The sequence below is a fragment of the Nipponia nippon genome, unplaced genomic scaffold, assembly GCF_047370975.1.
Source record: "Nipponia nippon isolate SJK-2023a ecotype South Korea unplaced genomic scaffold, ASM4737097v1 scaffold_10, whole genome shotgun sequence".
NCBI classification, from domain to species: domain Eukaryota; kingdom Metazoa; phylum Chordata; class Aves; order Pelecaniformes; family Threskiornithidae; genus Nipponia; species Nipponia nippon.
In genome coordinates, this window is record NW_028262291.1 from 32,048,547 (window position 1) to 32,065,952 (window position 17,406).

The 17,406-nt window shown below is 37.0% G+C and overlaps 1 protein-coding gene across 11 annotated transcripts in view; it reads right to left on the reverse strand.

Moving 5' to 3' along the window:
• SIPA1L1 (signal induced proliferation associated 1 like 1) overlaps positions 1–17,406 on the reverse strand; it is a 232,186-nt gene that overhangs the window by 38,451 nt on the left and 176,329 nt on the right. For all 11 annotated transcript variants that reach the window (XM_087746430.1, XM_087746434.1, XM_087746424.1 and 8 more), the window contains 5 exons: positions 12,702–12,805; positions 11,316–11,473; positions 7,101–7,677; positions 5,705–5,979; positions 2,014–2,292 (listed from right to left, as the gene is read on the reverse strand). In XM_087746430.1, the coding sequence (XP_087602556.1) occupies positions 2,014–2,292; positions 5,705–5,979; positions 7,101–7,677; positions 11,316–11,473; positions 12,702–12,805 (1,393 nt within the window). The remainder of the gene's footprint in view (positions 1–2,013; positions 2,293–5,704; positions 5,980–7,100; positions 7,678–11,315; positions 11,474–12,701; positions 12,806–17,406) is intronic.

Genomic DNA, 17,406 nt, shown 5'->3' on the forward strand with positions numbered 1-17,406 from the left:
GATAAGAGAGAAGACATTTTTTCAGGCATCCAAAAAAATTCCCAGACAAACTTAAAAGCTACTTTGATAATACACTTTTAAGGATGAAAAGATTCAATAGAACCCTTTATGAATAATAATAAAAAAATACTTAAAAGAATGTCTAAAGGAGAAAAACCCCAGCTACATGCCTTGAGAATGAAGGAAATGGAAAGTCAAAGCTTCACTTTTTGAAAACAAATACTGAGTACATGGAAATGTAATTTTCACTTTGCAAACGTTTGTCAGGCCATAACCCCCTCTAGAACCACCCAGTGATGGGATAAATCTTGGATGCTTTAGGAGTGCGACGTTGCCCACACCGGATTTTATGTAGAAGAAAAACACAGTTAATAATACCCTGTCTCTCAGTGCAGCCAAAGGCTCCCTTCTCCTCGACACGAGCTGTGGAACAGCCAACTTGAGACTCTAGACAAAACTCTTTGGTTAATACCATGAAGAGATGAAAGCATCTGAAAAAACCCCAGCAACTCAACTGAATCTGATCTTCTGCCACTGCCTTAAACTTTGCCCAGGTATTACTGTGCCTTCTGTAATTACAGAGTGAGATTCTACAGCACTGGAGAGAGCAAAAAACCCCAACGCCACAACTCCTATTCCTTCAAATTCAGCATCTGCCTGTCTTTAGCTGTAACAGGACGATATGGCCTGAAGCCATGCCATTTTTATGTTGGTCCAAATATACCATTAGAGAGCTAAGTCCAGTGTCTCACTGGCTTCTGCAACCTTTTTCACAGAAAATCTTATCAGGTTGTCTGTGAAATTATTAGTGTTTTCACAAATTTTCTTTTGCAGCTCACGCTGATGGGAGCTTTAAGTACACATCTATTGAACTTACATAAAGCTACAACTGGGGGGGGGCACTCTGAGTTTGAGTGCAGAAGTACGATAGTCTCTAATGAAAAAGTAAGAACGAAAATGAAGTCCTTACCAACTATTATAATTTCTTAACAAAGTGTCCTACACAGAAGTTTCAATTTCACCTTGGTAGTGTCTTGGTCTTGGCTGTACCATCTTTGAAGATTTTTCTTTTTATCCCCAGTTCTTCAGGATGTGAAAAATGCTTTAAGTTAATTAATTAGAATGTTCTTTAAACTTTCTACAATATACACCTTATTTCCACTGTTTTATATTTTTCAGCAACATAAAGCACGATCGGAATCTGTCTAAAGCTTTTTCTTTTTTAAGGAACTGTCCAAAATAAGAAATACAAGCTATGAGCTTGTTTCCCTCAACAGATCTCTTTGTAAATGCAGACACAGGGACAGATTTGTATAGATAATCAAAACGACGACAGTTCATTTGAATACTATCAAATACATCTTTTTCTGTCAAAGAATGAAAATACTGTGACAGGATGTGCCTGATACCTTCATCTTAATAATAATCGCTTTCTTGTTTAACAAAACAAAACAAAACCAAACCAAACCCAAAAAAACAACAAAACACACCAAACCACCCTGGAGAAATGCCAACTTAAAACAATCTATTCTCTAGCCTAAAAAGTTTGAAAACTCCACAATCGGATAAATTTGCTTTTTGTGCTGGTCAGAATTCTCTTGCTAAACACCCTGTTAGATGCTATTTCTGCCTTGGGAGCTTTGGGCAATTCCACCGAGCCTATAAACAAGCTAGATTTTTTATTTACTTCTTCAAAATGCAGAAGTTCAGGAACACTTCGATCTGAAACTTTGGTTGTATATTTAAAACTTAAATAACAATACATCAGTTTTAGAATACCATCCAGCATGGGGAAACACAGCCTAACAATCCTGTAACACTTCATTTTGTGGTTCATCATGCCAGGAAAGGTATTTCCTTTTGGCTAATGTTTTGCTCATATTCATGTTGCCTTTTGACTAATTAAAACCAAGATTAAAAGCAGTCTTCAGATACTTAGATAAATCTATTGTGCTTTTTTCCAGACAAGATTCTGAGCAGTAGCAAAAAGCCATTTGTAAAGAGGACACATACCTCCGGCTCTCCAATGGGCGCCCATCACTAGAGATGCTTCGGGGGATGTTGGCTGCTCGTTCCGGGGGTGGCATTTTCCCTTCTCCTTTCCCAGAGCCAATCCTAGATGTTACTGGACTTTGTATTTGGGACGGTACCTGAGCCACATGAGGTCCCTGTCCTTTGCTTGCGTTTCGCTGCCATTTGTTATTATTTCTGAAGGGAAATTTGAATTCATATGACATTCCTTCATTCACTTTGTATTCCATCACTGGCATACGGTAGTTTTCTGAAGAACTCCTGGAAATAAAGAAATTTAACGTGCTGCTATAAAAAATAAAATAAACATATCCCCTTTGCAAGGACAGAAATCTGAAGACAGAAGCTGAACCAATTCTATGAAACAGTAAATGTAAGAATTTGCTTTTTAGAAACATATATTTAACAAGTTTTGATACTCTTCATCTGATTACTGCGTTACAAAAGCTAAAAAATCTGCTAGAAGGGTAGCTCCTCTTCCTAATTTAAAAAAGTCATGGGTTTTAGAACTTACCTGCACCCAGACAAGTAAGACCTGAAATGTTTGTTCTTTTTGAGATAAATCTTTCTGATGCACAGACATCCATGAAAAGACAAAATTCTCATGAAATAATGCATTACACTTCATTTTCAAACATCTTTGGCTTTGGAGTACCTCAGCTGATAAATCTGCACATTATGAAAACAAAACACTTGCGAAAAATTGTAGATGCGAAGCCCAAAAGATGCCCTTTGCTTCGATGTATAGCAAGAGGACAGCATAAAAACTGGAGTAAACTGGAGGACATAAGCTAATGCAGCCCATGTTAAGATGCAGGGCAAACTTCTGCACACATTTAAAATGAGAGATTTGGAAAGTAGATGTGACCTTCAGCTTCAGTGAGGATAATTTTGGTATTTCTCTTGACAAATGTATATACCTCTATCTAAGTGAATTTTTTATTGTGATTACTTTCTTTATCTACAGACATCATTATCTAATGGGAAGGAAAAATAAACAATCGGTGCAAAATTTTCTACTTCTAGCTCTTCATCTAAGTGATTATACCATTAGTGCTGAGAAATGTCAATATCTCTTCCCAGCTAAAACACAAAACAGATAACGTGTTATCAGGCTATGCTGACATTACCAAGTTGTGCAGTCTAATAGGAGTAGGCAAAGTAGAAACAGTCAGTGCTGAGGTCTTGCTGTCCACAATATACACATTTTGTGGTTTTACTTTGGCCTTTGACCCTCTAGCCTTGACCTGCAAATTAAATTAGCAGTTGGAAGGCACGAGGCGTGCTTCTGAAGCACACATAGTTCAGCTTCACCTGAAAGGAAATGTTTGTGCTCTCCCAGGCCACTCTGTGATGTGAACCACTGCACGGTCCATGGGGATAATCAGGAGATTTGTTTTCAAAGTCCACTCACAAGCTAGCTAAAATCTTGATACCCTTGTTTTTTCTTTCCTCTCCATACTTTGTGTCTCTGCTATTCTTTCCCTAGTGATTATATACTGTTTTAGTTCGTTTCTCTCCTTTTTTTTGCAGACATAGTTACAATTTAAGAAGCAAGAAGACACAATTTCCTCCTGCTGCTGTGTCCTTAACTTCAAGGTCAGCAATCAGTCCACTAAATGACTTCAGTGGCAATGTTTTAATGACCATCTTTTAGTAGAGATATAACCGTAACAAGGCCTGCCTGTGTGTAGCGCATTAGACTGTGTATCAGGGTATCTGGATATATTTTTGTATCTGCTGCTGACCTTGTACATGTGCCTGTTGGCAAGTCATCTTATCTAACTGCACCCCTGCTCTTCCTCCAAGTTGATGCCAATCAATTTATTAGGATAGGGACTGCTTCTCATATGAATGTACTATACCAAGCAGAACTGATCTTCATTTTACCTATGGTCTGTAGAAGTTACTGTAGGAGAAATACTAAATGACCTCCAGAGGACACAACAAAAGGACTCCAATTTTGGAAAACTGATTGCCAAAAGAGAAATTGCTTTGTGCAAAGATTTAAGTCAAGTCTCTAGTAATGTATGTAGGATAGCTACAAACTCAAGACACAGTTGCTAAACCTTAATAATTTTTGGATAGAGCAAGCAGGATAAAGAGTTGCTTTATGAAACTTCGTAACTAGGCAATAACCCACCATGAACATTTGCTCACTACAAGACAGCAACAAAACTCACTGATGCTGAGTACAGTATTTCAAAAAGTGCAGCAATTTCTCTTCCTGCTATGGGTTTGGATACACTAAAGCTAAGCCTGCTTTTGGCTGTACTTAATTTAGCTCAGGAATAACAGGATCTGTGCTTTCCACACAGATTTTTTTCTGCTCTAATCCTTTTGCTATGATTGCAGCTGAACTTTCCATTTGCTCGGGCTGCTAAATACTGTACGAAGGCTTTCCAAATGCCTCATGGGTGACCTTATGCCACTGCTCATTTTAATCCCTGACATGTATTCAATTTTCCACTGACAACTAAAGGACAAATAAAACCCCTTTTCTCTCTGCTCCTGTTTTGCTACCACTTACAAAAGGAGTTAATATGGCTCACAGTAACACCAAACATGGATTCTTCTTTTATGCAAGTACGAGGTCTTTGCTCGGAGACACAATTTCATATCAATGTAATAAATATGCATTGAAGTTCAGCTCCAAACTTAAGTATACAAAGATTTAGCATCTACCCCTACAAAGGTATTGCCCGATTAGAAAACAGCAGTGCAAAACATGTTCTCAGTCTCTAACTGCAAGGAACACACTGAACTTTGATAACTCTACTTGCTGCTTCTTGGCAAATCTAGCATAAACCTTGAGCTAGCCTGCAGGCAAATTTAGTCTATTAAAGATCATTCCATTTTAATCATATAGCATTTGTGAGATATTAATACAGGATGTCAGGAATATGGGAATCAGATTTAGTGATGTGGCTGAATGCTACAGACAACTGCAGAGAGTTCAGATGGGAGCAGTAAAAATTATAAAAAGCCTTAGTATGAGTTCAGGAAAAATAGAGGGACTTAATGTCCAATTCAGAAAAAGAAGCACGTATTATTGCTTATTTCTGATCAAGCAACATTTTAAAGCTATAAAAGCAGTAATACAGTTGACACAAGCCTCAGGCTTAACACGGATGGGAAGTGAGAGGGATGCAGCAAGATCTACTGCTGAGTAAAGAAGAATTACACTTTGCTGCAATTTCTCTGGCCAGATCCATATCTTTGATAAACTCTCATCATTTACAGGCTTACTTATTTGTGAAAGTAGAAGAACGTAAGTCTGTTCATAGCTTTCAAGAATTACATCCACAGACATTGCAAACTATGAACAAATGGGAAAGCAGGGAGGAAAACGTACAATTAATTTTGATGTATCATAAATGCACAACTGTGAAAAGTTGTTTGATTTCCATGTTAAATTCCATGGAATTTACAGGATACATGAGGTTCTTCACACATTTTATTAAACTGTGGTATTCAACGAATATTTTGTGGGGCCCGGAGTCTGAATATGGGCCGTTTTTCCCACCCTCCTCTTTCACCTTGCAATAGTGGACACTATATTATAATTATACCATGGGTTTTGGAGGTTTAACACTTACTCTGCGGTGTTTCTTTGCCCCGACCCCACAAATCACGACACAATTTCAGACCAAATGTAGCTGTTATACAATACCTGCGTGGCGTGCAGTCCTCATACGGAGGGACGATGACGACCTTCACTGTTACTGACGTTCTGAGAAGATCAATCATTTGCTCGTGGCTCAGAGTGGCTACAGCCACTTTGCAGATTTCCACCAGCCGGCTGCCTTGTCGCAGTCCTGCCTGCCACGCGTAGCCGTAGGGCTCAACGTCTGCCACAATGCCTTCGTAGTTGACGTGGAAACCAAGCTGACCCAGACCATTCCTACGCAGAGTCATCTCCACTGTTTCACAGCCCTTAGTCACAAGCTGTGAAGTGAAATGAAGACACAATTTAATGCACGGAGAGACCTTCAGTGCTAATAGAGGTTTAAGGGCTCCACCTTTGTACAATCAACCAACTCGCACGACAACGGTGCGACACAATCAAGGAATATATATCACAGTCCTGGGTACGTAATCAGCTGAAATGGGTCTTGTCACTCAAACTAGTATTTTCAGTAGAGTCTAGTTACCCAAATTCTGCCTTGAAATTTTTACTGAAACTACAGGAATTTTAGAAGATAAGTGGCAGCACGCAACAGAAAAACACATGGAGTTACGCAAGCATCTCTACTTTATCTTTTATGCTTTAGTAACCAAACAACCATTCTACATTTCTAGCTGTTTCAGTAAACTGCAAGATTACTTTCAGTCAGAATGTGGTGGCATGCAGCTACTAAGCACGGTAAACTGGGGTCTATGCCAACTCTTCTATGTAGCATGAGCATGCGTACCATCAAGAGCAATTTAATAGGGCCTGGTCTTCCTTCTTTCCTGGTTATTATACAACTACTGTTGTGAAATTACAGGAAAGACAGTGAAACATAACACATTCTTTCATAACTTATTTGGATAAAAAATGAGCACAGACAGATGTTTCATAGCCAGATACCATGATTCACTGCATTTTTAGTTTATCACATGCATTCAGAGAATATCTGAAGATTTCAACTAGGATTGGGGCTGCACCCTGCTGGCAACATAATAAGTCAGTCTCAGAGATATTACAGCTTCATTTGAAACGAGATACAACAAGCCTATAAAACAGAGAAAGGGAAGGAAAACAAGGAAATGAAATAAGACGACGCTTTTATATTTATTGTGTGGGAGCAATTTATACATCTGAAGGCCCTGCTTGCCTTTTTTTTTAAATATATTGAGACATTTTTGACACACACACAACCAGCTGAGGTTGGCTGATATCTGATAAAAGTGAAAGCGATATTGGATTTTGAGAAATAAAAGCAGGAAAGTCCTTACAGATTTCATGATAAACAATTAGAACAGTTTTACGGATCCCAAGCATTACTTAAACTGAAGTCTCACTTGGCGGCAGGGCGAGAGGAGAAAGCAAAGAAGGGGAACCAAACAAGAGAACACATTCTAACCTCCAGCCTTTTGACGATCTCTTTGATATCATCAATGTTGCTGATGAAGCTCTCCAAAGAAACACATTCACCTCTCTCATAGAATATTTTGATATTTGTGTCTGTTGAAGTCCACCCTATCACATCTCGACAGGAGCAATTGAACACCACGCTTTTCGTGTCCTGTTCAATGAGGACTACAAACTCATTAGAGATACCTAGGAGACAGTCTATTTCCATGCCCTTGCTGTAGTCTTTTGCATGGACGCTCCATACAATAGCACCAGAACTATAGATCTCTGCTCCTGGATAAGGCTTGGACTTCTCTTTCTTTTTTGAAGCAAGCGAGATGAAGGGGAACTTGCCAGAAGGGTCAATAGGTGTGTTGGTGACATTCTTCTCTGCCAAGTCTTTCAAGTACTCTTGACGGGTCCTGGTGGCCATCGCACGGAACTTTTCTGATTTATGAGCAGCATTCTCTGCATTAATGACTTTGGCTAGTAAGAAGTCCCTGAACACATTTGATTTAGGAAACGTGACACCTTTTGGAATAGGTGGTCCAAAGGATGGTACATCTCTGGATCTTGTCACAGCAACGCTAAAAGAAAGAAAAGAATAAGGAAGAAGCAGAGTGTTTCACTGTATGCAAATTCAGCAGGTTTTGACCACAGAAAATACATTTCCTTTTTTCCTGAAGCCCTCCAATTTTCTCTCCTTTTCTCCGCAATATGCCTATATTTACATTTTAATCTTGCCAGTGTGGAGATTATGCCCCCCTTACTGTATAAACAGAAAGCCACTTATTTTTGCATCTATGCTTTTTTGAGTCATCCTCAGTGCCACAGTTTAAAGAGAGCTTCAAATGCAAAATTGTGCTTTTTTGATAAAGTAATCACTCATGTATGGTAGTTCTGAATTCTGTTTGTTTTTACTATAAACAGAAAATTTCTAACACATGCTATTACAAAGGCTAGCTTATAATTTAGCTACCTAAAGCTGAAAAGCTCATCTGAAAGCAATGCAAAATGTATAATCAATACTGGAAATATAGATAAAATGGACACAGTAAAAAAGATAAAGACAATAAAGTCATCTCACAAGGCCAGTTTCACTGTAAGAATCACCTTCTGGTGACTGAATGCATATATACATCACGCTACTGATTATGTTTTAAATTTCTGGATCGAAAACTGCACTAGCTGATATTGCACACTAGTAATAGAAGCAGACTCCAAAACCACTAGAAATACGAAATTTATTAGAAATTTGGAGACATATATTAGAAGTAGATGCTTTCTTTTTCAACTCTTCCTTTTAGTTTCTGTACCAAGTGATGGACTGACGATAAGATTGCCATAGGCAATGCCGACAAGCTTAGCTATTCTCCCTGGTCAATTCTCTTCTGATACAGAGCAGATGAGAGTTGTTTAGCATCACTGAAGATTTGCCATTCCAGTCCAGTATCATTCACTTGGCAGCCTGTCCTAAGAAGAGACTGACAGCTGTACTTCAACAGTTTTGTGACAAGAAATGCTCTGACAGTTTGAATATGATTTACCACATATCTATAACTAGACCTGAAAAAGCATTAACTACTTTTGCCCAAAATATCATGGTAAGGGAGTTTTATAAAGAAAAACAGGATGGAACCTGAACACACTAGAAATGTATGTGGTGTTTCATTTGGAAGACCGGGTGGTATTATTTTCACACTTTGCGCTAACGTATCTAAATCCTTAAACATAATCAGAGAAATCCCCCCCAATCAATAACTGAGATTGCAGAAATACTAGTAAAGCTTGGGGGGGGGGGGCACACAGGAACATAAAAAATAAAAATTAAGGCACCCAATCTTTAACCATATCTTCTGGTTTTGGGTGGTGGGGTGTTTTGTTTGTTTGTTTGTTTTGTTTTTGTTGGGTTTGGTTTTTTTAATGGTATTTTCTGGCAACTGATATTGAAAGATGTCATTGCCTGTCATATTTCCTTCAAATGTATGCCAATCTATCTAAAAGTATGCAACAGGGGGTGCTCGTGATGCAACCATCTGACTCTTGATCATCTTCAGTCCTAAAGGGTCTGTTATTAAGAGAAAGAAGCCTAAGCGTTAAACACAGTTACTGGATGTAATGAAAAGCTACCAGTGACATTTTGTCTGATGAGGTTTTCAATCACAGGGATAAGTATTTAATCTTTAACATATGCTAGAGAAGTTTTAAGAAGCGAACGATGCCGACAGAGAAGCCAGACTTTTGAAATATTGTTTATCTTAGTTGGGAGGGAGAATCACTGGCCAAGACAGTGCTTGATTTTATTCCCTTTATGTAGTTTTTAATATAAATTCCAGTACATTTTTATGCTATATGGCTTCCTGTTTTGTCTAGAATTATGAATCTATGAAACTGTTCCAAATAATTCAGTGAAAAAGAGGTCAAACCAACTTTGAAAAGTTTCCTAGAAAAACTTTTCGTAATGGAATTTTATAAAATTAAATCAAGTGTTTGCACTGAGAGAACAAAAAAAAGAAAGGATTTTAATCTTTAAGACAGTACTTGGAACATAAAATGCTCTGGCAGTCTCCTGTATCAAAATGAACACTGACACTCTCAATTTTTTTTCCTACCTGTCCCACTCCCCTTAAAATTTAAGCCTGTAGCATCACTGAAGCTGAAATTCTCAAATTTTGTTCACTAACAGTAACCAGTAAGGTTCCAGCCCTTGTAGCTGTGAACACGGGAGAAATGAAAGCGACTCAGAAGTCTGAAGGTCAGAAATAGAACCCTGAGATATTTAAATTTATTACAGTATACCAAGTATAAATCTTTCCCATGCCTTTTAAAAGGAAGAAACTGAAAATATGAAGTCATATTATTTAAAATAATAACCAAAAGCAGATCTTTCTCTGTGTTTGTAATACCCAATTCAGATGGAAAATGCATCTGTAACCCTTGCGGATATATCTCCTACTTTCCCTTTACTTCAAAATCAGTTTCTGTACAGAGTAAGAGCTGAAACATATGCCTAAAATTTTAAGAACAAGCTATGTCCACATAAATTATGTAGCAGTGGAATTTGTCAATAAGCTGCCTTAAAATGAGTATCAACATGAACATGCCTACTCCAGGAGAGTTTAATACATGTACAAAGTTCATCGTCAGTTCCAGAAGTGCTGCGTGAGCTTTACCAAAAACTTACGGGGAGGGAAAAGCCCTTAAACATTACTATAGTTACTTGAAAAACATGAATACACCATCTCTTAGCTCTTCCTCTAAATAAGCACTTGACTGAATGAAACACTTAGGTGAACATTAGGTATTTCAGTAAAGACAAGTTAATTCTAAGGCTACCTCATTTCAAGATAACTACTCTAAATCCATTACTCTGACACTTCGTATTTTAAATAAAGAAGCTTTAGAAAAGTTTGCTGAGATCAGTGAACATTTAAAAATAAAAATACATTAAGAGTTCAGGATATATCAAAGGTAAAAAGTTTCACTGACCGTAAAAAGAAATGTAACTCAAAACCATTATTTCTATATGCTTTCAATTTGGTTAAAAAAAAAAAAATACGGTAAATAGGAATCTCATCTTGCAATTCTTTTTTTTTTTATATGTTACTATCAATTACCATTTTCTATTTTAATCATATTGACTTTAAGGTCACACCAAGATTTTTTTTTTTTTGCTGCATAATGCTCTGGAATTTCTTTGTTGGATTGAAATGAGATAAGAAACTAAGATATTTCAGACAAAATATTTCAGAGAGCTTAGCTTCTTTCTGAAAGATTAGTCGTACTTTTTCATTGTCTTAATTTCAAAAATGGAACATAAGCTCAGATGCCCAAATTATCTGAACAAAAAGTGAATTCATATGAATTAAAACAGAAATACTCTTCTAGCATACTCTTAATGAAAACAACAAAACGGAAGTGACAGTGGAATTTTAAAATCATTCCCAAATGCTTGATTTTTTTGTATATACGTATATGCATGTGCCTGTGCGTGCATATGTGTGTGTACACACACACTGACAGCATTAATTTACTCATTGGGTGTGTTTCCTTTACAGACTTACGTGTGTCTGTTTACTTTTTAAAAAGCATTCTATATTCACAGGACCCAAAATCTCCTTGACCCCTACCTTTCATTATGTTTCCCTACTGAGAATTTAAAAGAGGAATGACACCTCCGTTTCCACTCAAATTCCATGTTTTCAGTGAAACTAGCGATACTTACCTGTAACAAACGCTGTCAGTACAGGGACCGTGCACTCTTACAATGACAAAGACGTGCTGGAAATGGGATCGTATGTTCTTTGGGCTGAATGGTTGTGCTCCAGGCTCCTGGAAAACTATTGTCACAATATCATTTCCAATATGTCGTTTTCTCAGAAGCTTTAACAAAAAAAAAAGATGCACAGGTTAAAACACAGTCTTTTCATAATTTTCAATTATTTGTTTCTCATTATTATAAGTTACTATTGTTCAAGTTTTTTATATTCCAAATGATACTTCAAGCTGAAAACAAACAGTTGAGGATTTAGATGACAAGCACCAGAATGTTATTCATCTAATAAATTTCAGGCATGGGCATTTCCGTTTTCGTAACAATTTCATTTCTAATTGTAACATACAAGAAGATCTTGCTAGGGAAAATTTTAAGCTAAACAAAGAGAAAAACCAACAACAAAATCTGCTAGTATCAGAGTAATCAGTGATGCATGGAAGCTGGAAAACATTCCCTACTTCACGCATTTTTACAAGCCAGAAGTAGGTTCTGTTTCAAGTTGAAAATAGTTGTTATTGTCCTTAAGACACACTATAATAATTTTCTCATAGGCTTCTTTCAGTAAATCCAAGACTACAGTAAAAGAGAAAGATAAACTACATAGTATAACATTTAGTGTACAAAAACAAACTAAAAAGAATGCTGTGTTATCTTTTATTGTTAAAGGAAATTTCCATTTTATTTGCAGAAATGCAAAATAACATCATTTCTAGAGTAAAATGCATACATGTCACACACAACACGATGGTCTAGCATTTAACGAGACCAGGTACTTCAGAGTAACAAAGCAGATCAGCCTACACAGCTCTTCAGTAGAATAACAAAAAAAAAAAAAAAAAAAAAAAAGATTTTGTCTCATGTCTTCTTGTGTAGTGTGCTGTGTAGTGTGCTGGACCACCCATGTGTCACCTCTGATTCTGTGCATATTACAATTTGCTGAATGCAATCCTTGAAGTGCAATGGACTTTGCTGCAGAAGGTTGAAAATCATGCCAAGTACACTATGGTCCTTTTGACATAAGATATGAACTCTTATTTATGTAACACAGACGTGCTACTGACATTATTGTATAATATTTACATCAATGTTTCAGTAAATAATGTATAATTGAATAGAAAACAGTCCTATGGAGAAAAATCTACCTATGATGTACCTACAATGATCTGCTTTTCTCATCTTCCTGACACAGAGATGGCCAGTTTTACTTTTGATACTTCTGACTCTCTAAGTGTTTTCTTTGCTAGTAATATATGAAAGTTGTCATAAATATTCAATAGTTCAGCTACTTTTGAGATGGAGGAAAAATTAATTCTAAATAGGCATGGTCTATCTTACCTGTTGCTTGTTGTTTGGAGTATATGGCAACATAGTAGAAACGTGGAACATGATTTCATAGTCCTTGTATGTTGTGTATAGAGAGTGAGTACCCGTTGAATCAGCTTCAGTTAAAGAAAAAAGAGAAAATAAAAGCATTATTTAAAAAAAAAAGTTTCAAACCGAAGTTTCATTATTATCAAAGAAAAATCATCAGGCAAGACAAGAATTCCTATTCATCCTTGATCCTAGCTGAAATGTCAGCAAGTAAAAACTTACCCAGAGTTTATTCACCTGCCAAAGCAAATGACACATATAAATGGCACACATACTTTTGTGTACTTTTCCCAGTGAAGAACTTGTTAGGAATAGGGAATTTATACCAGAAAACCCTGAAGAAAGCCTATTTAAGCATGAAAAGTGATAACAAAGTCTGAAATAATTTTCAGACACCACCCAGTATCTCAGGCTAATCGGAATGAAACTGAACTGTAAGGAATGTAAGGACTTCAGAAAGGAAGGCAGACAGATACTGCAAACGAATACTATGATCTCATGCATAATTAAATATCAATGGACATATAACCCACAATATACGAAAGAACAGAATGGGTTCTTTTAAACATAAATATCAGGACTCTAAATTAACTGTAATGAAGTCCGATAAAACCTTCATTAAGCCAGGTGCTGTATGGATAGGAGCAGTCAAAAACTCAAATAGGATGCTAGCATGCTTACAGCTGCTGATGGAAAAAGCCCACGACAATGACATTATGATGCTGGTATATTAATCAAAGGTACTCTCACCTGTTTTGGGTTCTGGCCACCCTATTTTAAAAGTTATAGAAGAAAGAGAAGGGATCCAGAAACAGGCCACAAAAATAATTATACGTGGATGGAGAGACTTCCATGTGGAGAGAAAATGATAAAAACTAGGATTGTGAAGTTTAGAAAGAAAAAAAGAAGAGGGGATATTATTAAAGTTTACAAAGTGTTGGTTGAAGACAACACTTGATTACAGACAAATTGGGAACTTCTGTTTTTACTTTTTCTTTCTCTCTCTCAAAAAAAGAGACCTTGAAAAATGTTCCATTAATTTAAGTAGTAACACATTTAAAGCTGAAATAGTGAATATATTCTATTAAATATAACTGCTGTCCACAGTACAAAAAGCCTGTTTTCAAACAGAATTTTAATAATAACTAGATTTATATATGGAAAAAAGCATCCTGGTTATTATGGAAAAAAGCATCCTGGTTATTTGAAGTTATATAAACATGCTACTATATTATATAATCCCAGCTATTTATAGCAATGTATTTTAAAAAGCTGTTAAATACCACACCTTGGCTTTTTTTATTAGCAGAGATATCACGTTACTAAGGAGATAATAGCTCTGAGATTTGGGAGGCATTTACAATAACATAAATATACAGTTTATTTACTCGGATTTTGGGTGTAAACTTTGACAAGAAGTTTTCATTTTCTGTCAAATTCAGAATAATAAAATAGAGGTAGCTTTGCTGTAAATGAAAAACTGCAACATCATCCATAAAATGAAATAGAAAATTTTCTATGTTATAGCTGCATAGAGATTTTGCATTTCCAAATCACGTATATAGAATAAAATGGGAATAAGAAAAAAAAAATCCTAGAATCTTATAAAAAAAAAAAATCTCAGTTACTGTTTCAAGAAATTGGGCTCTCTTTTCCAGCACTCAACATTGCCATTACAAAAAACTAGCTAACTGCTGAAAATTTTCTTTTTAATCCTAATTACAACAGCACAACAGCTGAAAGGGAATACTTTCATCTTGCACTCAGTTCACAGCAGCCTCTATCCTCTGCCTGATCATTACAATGCACGCTGAAGCAGGCAGATGCACCTGAAAGTCACCTATACGTCAACATAACCCCTTGCTGACTTTTTTTTTGTCTAACTGTCGATACGCTGATTTGCACATCTTCTTTCATAAATAGAGCATACAAAAATATTACAAAGAACTGGAAAGGGGGAGCAGGTGCAAAAGGAAAGGGAAGTGGGTAAGAAGACAGACAAGGGAAGGAAGGTCCCAAAAGAGGGCAAGGGGCCCAAAAGGGGCTGGGGAGAAGAGGAAAAGAATAAAGCAATTCTGACAAATAATATGCTAGAACACCACCTATGCATTGAAGCCAAACTTTCAACTTTCCCGGGCAGACTTCATTTCAGGCAGAAAAGGGCTCTTTCTCAGAACAGCACTGGTTCTGCAAACTCAGTAATAAGGCTACAATCCAAATGACACATTTAACGAGTCCAATTATTTTCAAGTACTTCACAGCTTAAATCGCTGTTATTCAAATCCAGCTACAAACAGAAGCCCATATCCACTACATACTGTGCATCTTTCTCACCGTTCAGATTTCTTCTTTCTTACAAGTCCAGAATACTTTTTCTGAAGTACAACACAATAATTACAGGTGTTTTCTCTAAATCAAATCACTGCCATTGCAATAAAATCCAAGACTGTGCACTGGAATAGTATCCATCATTTCAAGGTCAGAACTGTAAGCCAGCACTGCAATTTACTTCGATTTCCTTGTATTTAACAGAGGCCCGAGGGATCTACAAATTCATTAGCACCTTTTTACACTGAAGACATCCCCTCCTGCCATCCGTTTACAGCATACCTATTGATGCTGCCTTCTCAATCTTGTCCCATTACTGGATTTCATTACTTAGCTGAGGGCTTATCTGATCTTCTTCTCCTTCTGTCGTTATTCACCTTTAAAAATCCACCTTATTCTTCTGTCCTTCCAATGCTTCTCAGCTATCTTCACAAGGACTGTCTTAACAGACTCCCATTTCAGTGTTTTTTTCCCAACACCAACAGTGCTCAGAACTGTGACTGACAGCACCAGCATACTGCTGATAAATTCACCTCAATGAAGCCACACGACTTTGTCAGCCTGCTTCCACAGGAACTTCTACAACCTCTGCACTAGGAAACTGTATAAAAGCCAGCATGCGTAGAAAAATCTAACTCGGTGTTTCAAAGGAAAACACGTTGCAAGGAATTGTAGGAAAACAAAAAATAACCAATCCTGATGAGGCAGGAGAAGGAACAGCCATTGCTACAAACTGCAGCAGTGCTCACAATTCGAGGCACAAGAACAAGAAGTTTCAGAGCTTAATGCTGTTCACATCTACCTTTGCTCTTAAAAAGCCCTGCCTTATTACTAGTTTCTCCTACTTATTGGCCCAAATTCAGCACCTGTCAAACCTGCTCTCCTTTCTGTTATACACAAGGACTACACCAAGCACTCATGTTCAACCTCTCTAATATCCAAGTCATTTTCAGACACTATTCCCGAGGACAGAATCCTTTATTTTGTAACATACAAAAGTATATGTGTAACACAAACACAGAGAAATGCAGATGAACTTCCCCCCCATCCCCAATTTCTGCTCCTTAAGAAATCAAGGAACCTCTGAGCTCCTTTGGCTATTGGTCTCCCAGCGAATGTCTCAGACTCAAGAGTAAGTCTGGTCTTACCTCCACGTGGTTGAAAAAATGTTAAATATTAAAAGTTAAGGACGTAATCTATCTGTACTATTTCATTAGAAACATCGGGGTTTACTGACAACCCCTAAATGAAACGTCAATTTGAAGTCCATTCATTCCCTAAATTTTTAATCTATTAAATATCTTCTGTGCTGTTTTTATATTCTTCTCGTGTTTTAACCAAAAAGTCATGCAGTATAAACATCTAATAGAGAAACCTACCATTATTAGCTAAGTTCATAATCACATCACATAGATAACTCAAACTCCTACAACTCACATTAATCAATGTCCTTCATTCACTCCGCACTGCCACCCTGCCGGTCACACGCCAGGTTACCAGGCCTAGCATTATCCAGCTGATCTCACTTACCAATTTAAAATAGCTGATCTCACTTACCAATTTAAAATATTGGGAAATAAGACTGGGGGGAGGGAAGGAAGGAAGGGAATAAAGCATGCATTACAACTACAAAATAAAGTAAAATGACTGAAGATATAATTTGAAAGATTACTGTGATGTTCATTACTTTAAAGTGATGCCCATAAACTCCCTAGCAACCGTGGGCTAGATGACATTTTCAAGCTTTATTTCCTATCCAAAGTCTGCAGGCCGCCAGGAGATAGACTGCTTCCCCTCTGGTAATTCTAGAAATACACAAACAAAACTTTAAAAGTAGCAGCTCTCTTCCACAGTGGCGCTGGCAGAGATCCAAAGCTATAGCCCTTGAAGGATCCAATATACTTAAATAGGCTTTCAGTTAATAGGATGCATGAGATTCCTCCTTTTAAAAATTAGCTCTGTTACGGATACTTACCGATTAGGCCCCTGATTCTAAAAATTTCTAACAACAACAACTGTTCTGAAACCGCCTTTTGCTAGAACAACTTTACTTTTCTAAATAAATTTTGCATAAATTAAAAACATCTTGTGAAAATTTCCAGAGTACATATACAAATCAACTTCCCTCCATGCTGAGAAGATCTTTCATCATATCTTAAATCATGCACCTGCTTTTCATAGGTTGCAAAGTATTGTCAAAGGTATAGGAACTAGCAAAGTAGCCTGCATAGCTCTGACCTTTCCTGCAAGTTAATGAACAGACATTTGTTTTTAAGAGCATCTTTGCAATCAACTGTGCTGACATTAAACAGAATTTTTTATGCAGGAAAATTTCCTGAGT